This window comes from Protobothrops mucrosquamatus, unplaced genomic scaffold (genome assembly GCF_001527695.2).
Source record: "Protobothrops mucrosquamatus isolate PMUCROS unplaced genomic scaffold, P.Mucros_1.0 scaffold_203, whole genome shotgun sequence".
In the NCBI taxonomy this organism is placed as follows: Eukaryota; Metazoa; Chordata; class Lepidosauria; order Squamata; family Viperidae; genus Protobothrops; species Protobothrops mucrosquamatus.
Window position 1 is genome coordinate 223897 of NW_015386279.1, and position 12069 is coordinate 235965.

General features: G+C 43.6%; 1 protein-coding gene across 1 annotated transcript in view; it reads right to left on the reverse strand.

Annotated features, from left to right (window-relative positions):
* Positions 1-5443: 5443 nt before the first annotated feature.
* MGAT4B (alpha-1,3-mannosyl-glycoprotein 4-beta-N-acetylglucosaminyltransferase B) overlaps positions 5444-12069 on the reverse strand; it is a 102512-nt gene continuing 95886 nt past the window's right edge. Inside the window, exons 14-15 of the mRNA XM_015825958.1 lie at positions 8855-8967; positions 5444-6804 (exon numbers count right to left, since the gene is read on the reverse strand). Coding sequence (XP_015681444.1) covers positions 6781-6804; positions 8855-8967 — 137 coding nt within the window. The 3' untranslated portion in view covers positions 5444-6780. The remainder of the gene's footprint in view (positions 6805-8854; positions 8968-12069) is intronic.

A 12069-nucleotide genomic window follows, 5' to 3' on the forward strand; every position in this document is an offset into this window, starting at 1 on the left:
AAAAGAAAAAAAAATCTAATTGTCTTGATTTTATTCTTTTCTCTCTTGTATTCATATTTCTTTAATAGTTAAAAGATTGGGAATTGTAGGTACTATTTTAACTATAGCTCCACCCCATGTACTGGGGAGGATCCAATCTGGTGAGGGAAGAGTCAGTAGGACACTCTATTATGGAGTGACTTGGGGTCTTCCCTATCTTGTTTACTACTATACGAAGTTGAAAGACGTCATGTGAGTTCACAAAGTGGTGTCATCAATATGCTGATGATCCCCACTTGTACATCTCCATTTCAGACAAACTGAAGATGCAAAAAGTGTCCTGAGCAGTGCCTGGAGGCTGTCAGGATTTGGAGGGGGAGAAACAGACTCAGAATCAACCAGAACAAGATGGGGTGGCTGCTAATTTAGAAGCCAAGATTTTCTGTGATTATAACATTTTCAAGCTTATTGAAATTAAGCTACACAGAGAGCAGATTGGCAACTTGGGAATCTTCCTGAATTCATAAATGTCTATGGAGATTCTCAGTCGTCCAGGTCACGGTTGTCCTAAAAGCGTTTTGCAAAAGGCAACTGGACTTCCCTTGTTTTTTCCTTGAAGATGTTTGGCTTCTCATCCAAAAAGCTTCTTCAGTTCAGAACTTTGAAAAACACCTTTGGAACTCCTGAAGTTATAGCACCTTCTAGAGTGGTATTTTGGCACCTGGCAGGTGGTATGCGACATAGACAAGTGTGTGTGGGGGAAAATGAGCTGAAGCAGCGGGAAGAAGCCTGGGGGAGAGTCAGCTGGAGCTGGGGTTCTGCTGAGGGCCCTGGATCAGTGCACACGGCTCTAGCTGATTGGTGCTTCCAGCGGCCTGGGGGGAGGGGTGGCCGGCAACCACACACAATCTTCAGGCAGAGAATCAGCTGGAGCTGAGGTGTTGCTGGGGCTCTGCTGAGGGCCCTGGATCTGCACCCACAGCTCCAGCTGATAGGCGCTTCCGACAACCTCCGCTATCACCAGGAGCAGCAGACAGGCCCTGGGGTGAGAGAGTCAGCTGGAACTGCAGGGCTACTGAGGCTCAGCAGAGGCCCCAGGATCACCGTGCACAGCTCCAGCTGATCAGTGGTGTGTGCAATGGCCAGTTGGGGTTTGGGTGACTGTGTGGGAGAGTGAGACTGGGGTAGTGACCGATGCTAGAGCTCTCCCTGAGCCCGAGAGTGGTGCACCCAGAAAAGAAAAGGAGGAGGACAGGGAGAGAGGAGAGAATATAAAAGGAGGAGGTTTTGGCGGGAGGGAAGGGGGAAAGGAGAAAAAGACTATGGGGAAAGAGAGAGGCTTCTGTGAGACAAGCAGAGGATCAAGTGAAGGAGCAGAGGCTGTGCAAGGAGAGCCCAGCAAGCAGTGAGGAGAAACAGAGAGAGAAGAGGAGGCTTCTGTGAGACAAGCAGAAGAATCAACGAAGGAGGATGTGAAAGAGAGAGAGAGAGAGAGAGAGAGAGAGAGAGAGAGAGAGAGAGAGAGAGAGAGAGAGAGAGAGAGAGAGAGAGAGAGAGAGAGAGGAAGAAGGGCCGACCAGCCACCTTACCACCAAGGTAGTGGTGGATATTAATAAATACAGATCAATTCATCATACAATCGTCAGTGCAAAGGGAAAGTGATTCAGCAAAGGAACTGCCACCAAAGAAATTAAAACTAGTACTTTCCCCCCCTTTTATTTTTGGTCATCAAACTTTTGATACCTTGCTAAGAATGGTGGTACTTGAATACTGTCATATCCTAAAAGTGATAAAATCTGTGAAAAGGTTGAAAAGCACTGTCCTAGAGGAACAGTTGAATGCCATGACTAAGAAAGTCTTTGCTTAGCTTAAGCTAATGAGCCAGCATAATGGAGGTCCCACTGGAAGATTGGCAAGGCAAAAATGAGTAGTGCTGTGTGCCAAATTCTATGTTTCCATATAATAGCTGCACACTGAAATGCATTTGAGTATTTCCACCCTAGATTAGTTGATTCCAAACTTCAAAATAGTGGTGGAACTCTTTCTGTTCTTGGCTTGAACCACCTGAAGTAAACAGGCACTCTTTGCCCTTAGTATGGCCTTTCAAGGATAAGAGAAGATAAAAGATAAACTTCTCCTCCTTGTTCTTGGCAAGGACAAGTGGACTGCTTGATAAGATGCACCAATCCACCCTGTCCTTGGCAGAAATACTGTATATAGATACGATTATTACCTATGATTTATATAAACCAGTCAGAAGCCCCTGTAGAGTGGAACTGTAGAGCAGACCTAACCTGGGAGTTAATATACATTTGCTGACATGGAGAAGTTTCCTGACAAACAGAAAAAGTGCAAGATTTCTTTGTCTTTCTTAGATATTAGTAATATGCTCTTTGTAAGAGTATACTTTCAGTGCTTCTTAGATGTTAGCCTTGTGTTCTTTGTACGTTGTATTTGATTGTTTTCTCCTTTGTTTTTCATATTGCCCTGGAATAAAACCTCGATTACCCATACTGGTGTCCTTATTGGCTCTGAATCCAAAAGTAGATGCAACTGAAAAAGGGCAGCCAGTTTCCTGCAATAGGATGTACATAGGTAATCCTTGGGTTGTAATAGCAGTTAGGACAGGAATCCTTATTCCTAAATGATGTGGTTGTAAAGCAACAGCAATCCCAGTTACTGTCATAACCCTGAGACCATGTGGGTCGTTAACAGAGGACTTAGGTGACTGAAATCCTAGGCAAGCAGTGCTGCAGGCAAGTGCTACTGAGCATGGGTGGGCTGGCAGGGACTGCAGACAGGGTCTAAGGAACATGGGTGGGTGGGGAGTACTGTGGAATACAAGATTCCTGGGATCTCATATTCTGCAGAAGGACTCTTAGGAGAAAAAGAGTGGGGGTGACTTTGGTCTTCCCTGCTGGTTTCTCTTTTGACTTTGCTTGTGGGAAGCTGTCAGGGCAGGTTCCAAATGAAGACCATGTGGCCACAGCTCACTGCAATATTGTAATCATAACCAGGGCACCTGAGTGCTCAGATTGTGATCATATGATTGTGGGGACCATGCAATGGTCAGAATGCCCGATGACTGGACGTAAGTCCCCCTTTGTTCAGCGTCATAACTTTGAATGTTCACTGAGTGAATGGTTATAACCTAAGGACCAGCTTTAGCGAGGACAGCAAGTCATACCCTGAGCATCTCTTATTTAAATTACTGTAATTCACTCTATATGGGGTTGCCCTTAGCTGCTGAGCAAACTTCAGTAAGTCTAAACTACGGCAGCCCATATTTATACTGATCAGTCTTATCGCTGACAAATCACACCACTATCTGCTACCAAGGATATAAACATGCAAAAAACTCTGATTTACCAAATTACTACTTGCCATTTGTATGTTCCTGCTCCTATTTATATTTGCCCTTTCATATCCATTTGAGGCCCAGAAGATTTTTGGAAATGAAGGTGATGCTGGAAGATAGCCGTGTATTTCAGAGCATGCCAGTTTCCTACCATGTTTCCCCAAAAATAAGCCCGGGTCTTATATTTATTTTTGGTCCAAACCCATTAGGGCTTATTTTTGGAGGGTGTCTTATTTTTTTACCACAAGGCCTAGCCCAACTGGTGCCCCGCCCCACAAGGCGACTCAGGTTTCCCTCAGTGGGGGAGGAAAGCTTTGGAAACTGCCTTTTCATTTACATTCATCATCAGTATTGTAATCCGTCTCTTTATTTTTCAAAACAATGATTTGTATTTACCACGATTAGCCTCCTTGATCGCCAATGGGAAGGTGTGGTGTGAATTCTGCGCACAAGCCATAGAAATACAGACACTCAAAACCTCAAAGCTCACGCCGCTTCCTTGCTTGGGGCGCGCCACTGCTTTGCAGGAATGTTCAACTTTGTGGCTCAGCTAAACTCTTCAGCGGCGGCGGGCTGCAGTTCCCATTAGCTTCAGCCCATCCCAGTCCTCCAGCTCCACCGTAAATACCTCCAGGAGCTGAGGGATCCGCGTGTGCCTTTTGCAGTCATCCTCCTGCAACCCGTAGCTTCTCCCTGTAAGCAATCCGGCTCGCCCAGGGTCAGGTTGGCTCTCATGGGAGGGTCATCCCACATGTACGGCGGAGCTGGAGGACTGGGATGACCCTGGGTGAGCCAGATTGCTTCAGCTGCGTGGAACCTGGCCTAAGCTTTCCATTACTCAGGCTTCTTGAAGCTGATGGGAACTGCGGCCTGCCGCAGCTGAAGAGTTTAGCTGAGCCACAAAGTTGAACGCGCCTGCAAAGCAGTGGTGCGTCCCGAGTGAGGAAGCGGCGTGAGCTTTGAGGGTGTGAGTGTCTGTATTTCTGTGGCTCATGCGCAGAATTCACACCGTGCCTTCCCACTGGCAATCAACGAAGCTAATCATGGTAAATCATTTTTTTGAAAAATAAAGGGACGGATTACAATATTGATGATGAATGTAAATGAAAAGGCAGTTTCTAAAGCCTTCCTCCCCCACTGAGGGAAACCTGAGTTGCCTCCCAGAGTGGGATGTCTCGGGACGCCCAGCTTTCTTTCCTGCCTTTCCGCAGAGGAAGAGAAAGCCGGCAAAGCCCGTGGGGCAGTACAGGCCATCTCCGGAGGCTGCTTCGGGGTGAAGGTGAAAGAGAGAAGCTGCTGGTTGAGGCCTTGACCAGTCCCCACCCCCGCCTGCCTGCTGGATTCCCCAATCCAGGGCAGGGATAGAAAGGAGGCGGCCTCTGCTTGCCTCAGGTCCCGGCTCTCTTAATGTTCAGGCCACCTCACAGTGGCGGCACTGGCAGCAGGCAAGGCAGGGGGAGAGGAGGAACGCAATCCGACCTACCCAAAAACCTACGGTAGGATGGAGTGGGCAGGGTCTTAAGTAGGGCTTATTTTGGGGGGTAGGGCTTATATTAGGCCCAACGCCCAAAATCAAGCTAGGTCTTTTTTCCCCCTGGATAGGTTGTATTTCTTTTAATTGAAATAATGTCTTGGAAATATAAAATGTCAACTGAAACAGAAAGACTAGTGAGTGGCCTAAAGATGCCTAAAAGTATACTGACATCCCTCGATGTTAAGTTGGGAATCGTACTTCTAGATCTTTTTGACAAATGGAAGAAATCACTAGATTCAGATGATATTAAGAGTCTTAAAAGAGATCAAATGTGAAGTTGCAGTTCTTATAAAATATGTTCCAGGTCTTTAAATCTTACCAAAGAACTGAAAAGTGACCAATCTAAAATATTCGATAAGTTATAGGTCTATTAGATGGCTTTGTTTAAATTGGTTGAAAAGATAAATAACTTTCATGTCAGATAGATATTCTGCAATCCAAGCGGAGGTCTTCTCATTGCCCAATATAGTAGATGAGATGGCCATTCATTTGATCCAGCAAGGCTGCTAGTTAAGTAAGATTATGCAAGTTCATGGCCTAGGAAAGATGAAGGTGAATTATAAATTATAAAAACATTTATTAGGGGACAAAACACCTATCTTCTAGTTTATAATGGGTATTTTTAAGGAAGTAAAATGCCCAGTTTTGGTATGCTAATATTCTTTGTATTGCACAGACACTGGCATGCAGAGGAAATGGCTAAGTTTTGCTTTTAATAGACGTTTTCCCCCTTGCAAAAATATCTCTTGGCTATAGCTATACCTTCATGCAAAAAGACAAATCATTCACATAGTTATAACATACCTGCAAAATATTTTCAGCTTGTCAGATTTCTCTGCTTAAGGAAAATGCAATAAAACACTTTCTACAGTGTACCTTTATATATATATATATATATATGTATATATATATGTCTGTGAGCGTATGTGTATTCACACACACTCACGCACACACTCTTGAATAAAACCAAAGGTATCCAATAATAAAAAAATACAGCACATGAAAGTAGTATAACGCATTCCAGTGTATAGTTAGAGACATTGGGTTTTTGTTTTAAATTATACTCTAACCCCTATCCTTTGAGAATTGATCTACAGTTTCTTTTCTTTTTTAAAATTCACATCAACCAGTACATTACAGATTTAAAAGGGCAAACTTTGCACTGATTCCCAAGGCATGAAAAGGCTGGAGAGTTTAACATGATCTGTATTTATGAAAGAGGCATGTTCAACCATGGCAGTTCTAACACATTCTTTTTTTTATCCCTGCCATCTGCCACCCCTGCAATTTTTAAGAATGGTTCTCCTTTGCATTTTGTTTTCAGGTGGGGACCTAGCAAAGGTTACTTGAAAGGTTGGAGATCAAGTATTATTATATCTTGGTTCTTTTCCATAAGTGCTCAACCGTCAAGTTTCCCTTTCGTTAGCTTCACATTCCATAAACCTGCACTTCTAAATGTACCTTTTAATGATACATTCTGGTTTAATGTCCAAGGAAGAAGAAAGAAATATAGGAACAACATGGTCCTTACTCAAGAGAACAAAAAAAAAACCACCTTCTACACAGGACGTTCATCCCTAGAGTTCTTATTTGTTTCTATGTTTGTTTTCTAGCTGCAAAGGCAACTGACTGTGAGATAAGCCAGCAACGGTGCTTCTTGTAATTGAGTCCCAGCACCTATATGTGAAAAATTCTTTCCTTCTTCATTTAAGAATGGTAACAAAACTCCAAGGTTCTCCCAAATTTCACCACAAGACTTTTCTTCCTGTTCTTGGGGCAGGAGGTGCTCTTTACGCATCTAGCTTTGCTCCATTTGTAGCTCACTCATTCTGATGCATCTTCACTGTCTTAGAAGAATGGAAGAGCTAGAAAGCCATTGGATATATTACTCCCTTCAGTAACTTCAGTATCAGTCAGCTTTTTTCAGGAATATCTGAAAGTACATGAATAACAAAAGAAAATTGATCAGAATTCAGCCAATCAGCATTTGGGCTTATAAATTATCTCTCTTACAAAAGAGTAAGTTGCGTAACAAAACTACTGTCCAAACTACAAACTACACTCTTTCTGTGTGATGTGGAAGGATTTCATTATCTGACAGAATTATGAGGTTACTGTAAAACCCTAAAACAGATCCAAACACTGATTGTTTGCAGAACATGCTGAATAATAAGCTATGATTACAAGCCACAGTGGTTATGTTCACGTAACCACCCAAATGAAACACGTAATAGCTTAATATGATGCCCTGATTTACTTAAGGCCTTAAAATGTAGTGTGCTGCTGACTTTCCTATAGCTATTGTTTGAGTTATAAGAGTGGTTCTTAAATGTTATTGTATTAAACTTTATGGTATTGCGACTCCCTAGAACAATATAACAATAGTAGACTATCAAGAGCAACTTGGTAACCCCCAAATGTTATAATCTTATTACCAATATTATTAGATTCCCAATAGCTGTTGAAAGAATTAAATCTTCTCCAGCTGTGTAGTGTTTTTGCATGCATTCCAGATGCCAGTTCCCATCACTCCAGTCAGCTATCTGGGTATAATGGAATTGGAACATTGCCAGGAACACCGGGAAGCCAACAGCTTGGAGGGGAAGCTGTTGCGGAAGGCCAAGTAGCCTTTGATGGCATGGCAGCTGATGAGGCTGCACCTAAGAAATGGCGCGCTTCCCCTGACCACAAACTTCTGGATGTAAATGCCACATGGAGTGAGCAACCAGGCTTTTGTCCTTGAAGACAACATTCTTTCCTGCCCAGTTCCTGATCTGCAATTTAATAATAATCTTCAAAGTCAAGAAATGGAGATAAGGAATGTTCTTGTAGACTAGAGTCATAATGACTCAATGGCTTTAGTGGCCTTCATTGGATGGAATGGATCTTAGGATGCTCCTTCTAATCTTGCTTGAGCAACAATCTGAAGAGCTTTTCTTGGAAAGCAAAAGAATGTCCCAAAGTAGCGACTGGATTCTTTTTGCTGCAGGAGGATGGCAGCTGTGCCAGCTTTGAGAGCTAGTTCTCAGTTATTGACGATAATTGGGACCAGAATTTCCCAATTCAGACATGATCGTAAAACGCAATGTTATGTGACTGCATCGTTTAACTACGACAATCCCAACACTTCCCACTGCTGTTAATAAGCAAGGACTGTAGGTTGTTAAGTAGGTCCCAGGCATCTTACAAGAAGGCCAGCAGTCAGACAGTGGTGGAAGAGCAGAAAGGGCTGAGAGTTCCTTCTGCTGGGTGAGGGAGGCTGTAAAGAAGAGTGACTTGTTACTTTCCCTGGCATGTTCCCCATTAAGTAGCTAGGAGAGAAAGTCGCAAATGGCAATCACATGACACTGTGACCATCATAAGTACCAGCTGGTTGCCAAACATCCAAATCACATTCGCTTGACCGGGGTGGTGGTGCTGGGATAGCCAGAACTTTGAGGATTGGTTCTAAGTCTCCTTTTCCAGAGCTGCCATAAGTTTGAACAGTCACTAAATGAGTGGTTGGTAAGCAAGGACTACCTATATATCCTGGGGACAACTGTGCCAGGTATCTACAGCAGCTGAGGCCTCCATGAGACACCTTGACTTTTTCACTTGTCCAACTTCCACTTGTCCCAAGCCTGCAACAGTGGCATTTACTAGCATTGATTGGAAACTTTGTGTGTTAAGAGATAAAGAAGATGCAATTTTAGAAGCTTTGGCTGGAATGATTAAATAATAACTCCTCATTGTGCAGTCAGATAAGCCTGCAATTGAAAGGACCCTGTGGGAGAAAACAGTCAGTGTCTGTACCCCCTCCCCATTTAATAGCTTGACCAGGATGACCAATTGGGCTTTGTTAGGGGTTTTATATGGGGTATTTTAGAGCAGGCTTTTTATTCAATATTTATTGTTTTTTATTATTGCCTGTTCACCGCCCTGAGTCCCGTAAGGGAGATAGGGCGGTATATAAATTTAAATAATTAAAATTTAAAAAAAATTACCTCACTCAAGATTATCCACACAGGAGAGTCGGTCTGGATAGTGAGTCGCATTGCTTCCAGAGGGCCAAAGGAAGGGTCCACTTCTCCTTCAGCGATGCCCTTTGAAAATGAGCCTGTGAAAAGACAGACAGACAGGACTTTAGCCGGCTATGAGCTCTCTATGAACGTAAGCAGCCATTCTTCTATATCACCAGGCAGGCTTTGGCACTCCATTTACTGTTTCAATCAGTCTCGGGCACCATTTTAATTGTGAAGCCACCAACGTCCTCTTTAAAAAAGAACTGCATCAATATTTGCAATGACTGGCATTGAAGTTTCCTTTATTTTGTCATGATGAGATTCTAATACAGGGGTAGTCAACCTTGGCTCTTTTATGACTCGTGGACTTCAATTCCCAGAATTCCTGAGCCAGCTTAGCTGGCTCAGGAATTCTGGGAGTTGAAGTCCACGAGTCATAAAAGAGCCAAGGTTGACTACCCCTGTTCTAATACTATATTCTTTTTTTAAAAAAAGAAAAATCTCAACCTCAGTCAATTGAAATCCAATGAAGAGATTTCAAGGGATGATTTTACCCCACAAATTACTATGTTTGTGTGGATGTCATACTGCCATGGGTTAGTGTTCACACACAGCACTCTGTGACATTCCTCAATAGGTACTGCATGTTGTTATGCTAGGTATGTGAGGTCGCAAGTCCTGAACGTTACCAGCTATATATCGCAGTTTAGACTAAAGCAGTGGTTCTCAACCTTTTTAATGCCGTGACCCCCCAACCGGTCGTAAGTCGAGGACTAAACCGGTCATAAGTCGAGGACTAAACCAGTCGTAAGTCGAGGACTAAACCGGTCATAAGTCGAGGACTACCCAACCGGTCGTAAGTCGAGGACTTTCCCTGCTCGGGAGCACCGCGCATGCGTGGTTCCGCCCCCTGCGCTGGCCGAGGCGTAGCTGGCAAGTGGCAGAGACGGAGCAGGCCAACCACCAGCTGGCCCAGCCCAAGGGAGGTAAGACACCCGCCGGAAAAGGGGGAAAAAAAATGGCGGACAGCTTTGCTTGGCGACCCCCGTGAAATGGTCAATCAACCCCAAATGGGGTCGCGACCCATAGGTTGAGAACCGCTGGACTAAAGGCTCCCTATTGGGCTGGATTCCAGCATCCTTTCCATCTGACCCCTTCTTTTCCAACAACTCCCAAACATGTGGCAGTGGAGGTAAATTTGTAGGTGTGCTATACGACTCTGTCCTTTATGAATGCCGAACGATTGCATTTTCTGATACAGTATGTCTCAAGAGAACCTTTGCAGATGACAGATTTCTAGAGGTAAAAAGAACCTACAAACAAAACAAAAGTTAGTCTGACAACATTGTCTACTATAATGCAAAAAAAAAAAAAAAAGGCTGCAGGCAATAGAGACACAGCAAATGTTGTCTACTGCAACATCTTTGATCAGAAGGGTGCTAAGGGGTATATTTGCAAAGCCTTCCCAGTTGCCCAGTAGAGGGCACTGCTTAATCACTTGCCGCCATATCTTCTTTTGTTCCTCAAGGCCCTTTTGTAAAGGTACCTATGCATATGCAAGGATGCACACAAATGCACACACACACACACACACACACACACACAGAGAGAGAGAGAGAGAGAGAGAGAGAGAGAGAGAGAGAGAGAAGGGGGAGGTAAAAAGGAGTGTTAAGATAGCATACTTTTCGATACTTACTTTAACCCGCATCAGTTTGTGTTGTTAACTGAATGATATTTTGAGCATAGTTTTATTTGATAGGATACAGAATATTAGACAATTAAGAGAAAACAAAAGTGAAGAGAGTAAAGATGATTCAAAATGGAAAACTTGTATGTAAATGGATTGACAGTAGTAAAGAAATGGGATAGTGGAGAAGTTACAGACTCACACAAAGGATGGATTGGACCTGGCCTTGAGACCAAATGGGGAGGCTATACAAACACACTGAAGTTCTTGGATTGCACTGAAATTGGCAACAGACGGATAGTGAGGGTGGTGTAAAGACTCCTTACTCCTTATGAGTAAGCCACAGCTCCTGACTGTAAGTGCCTACAATGCTTGCTAAGCAAAAAGGCTGCTCTAACTAAAGGGCTGTGTGGGGGTTGAAGAAGGAGGTTGAGGGAGACAGCAGATACAGAAGGATAGCAAAGAGAAGTCTGCAGAGGAAGTGCCTGTTGGAATTACTCTTAATAGGGCTGTATAAACAGACCCCCACCTTTTATGCTGCCTGGTCAGGACTTGGTTCATTTTCCAGGCACAGAATAGAGCTAGTTCCTTACTTAGAGCAGGGCTTTTCAACCTTTTCACCAATTGTACCACTTTTTAGGATATGACAATATCCGAGTACCACCAGTCGCCTAGCAAGGTGTCAAAAGCTTGATGATCAAAAAAAAAAAGAGAGGAAAAAAGTGATAAAATACAGGTAGTCCTCGACTTACAACAGTTCGCTTAGTGACTGTTCAAAGTTAAAATGGCCCTGAAAAAAAGTGACTTATGACCATTTTTCACACTTATGATCGTTGCAGCATCCCCAGAGTCTTGTGATTTACATTCAGATGCTTGGCAACTGATTCATATTTATGATGGTCACAGTGTCCCAGGGTCATCTGATCCCCTTTTGCAACCTTCTGACAAGCAAAGTCAATGGGGAAACCAGATTCACTTAAGAACTGTGTTACTAATTTAACAACTGCAGTGATTCACTTAACAAATGTGGCAAGAAAAGTCATAAAATGGGACAAAACTCATTTAACAAATTTCTCACTTAGCAACATAAATTTTGGGCTCAATTGTGGTTGTAGGTTGAGGACTATCTATACACCGACTTACCACACTTTTAATGGAAAACCTGTGCCTGTTTCTATGCCATGAATCTTTGCATTGTTCTATCCTCTTCTCTCCTTCTGGTTGACTCAAAGAAGCTGATAGGTGATTGCAGGGGCTTTGGGGGGGGTGTGTGGCTTCTGCCATTGAATTGGGGCATAGGGGGGCGTGTTGGGATGCTAATTGGCTATCCCCCAAAGATTCCCTAACTTTAAAACAGCTCTTAGGTGGCAACAGTTACCCACCAAGAGGGGCTCAGGAGAAAGAGATGCTGGCAATGCCAACTCCCAAGAATGAGGGGTTCAGAGGTAGTACAAGCAGGGGAGGCAAGGAGGGGGGGGCAAAGAAAGGAAATCAAACCTGATTGACAGGG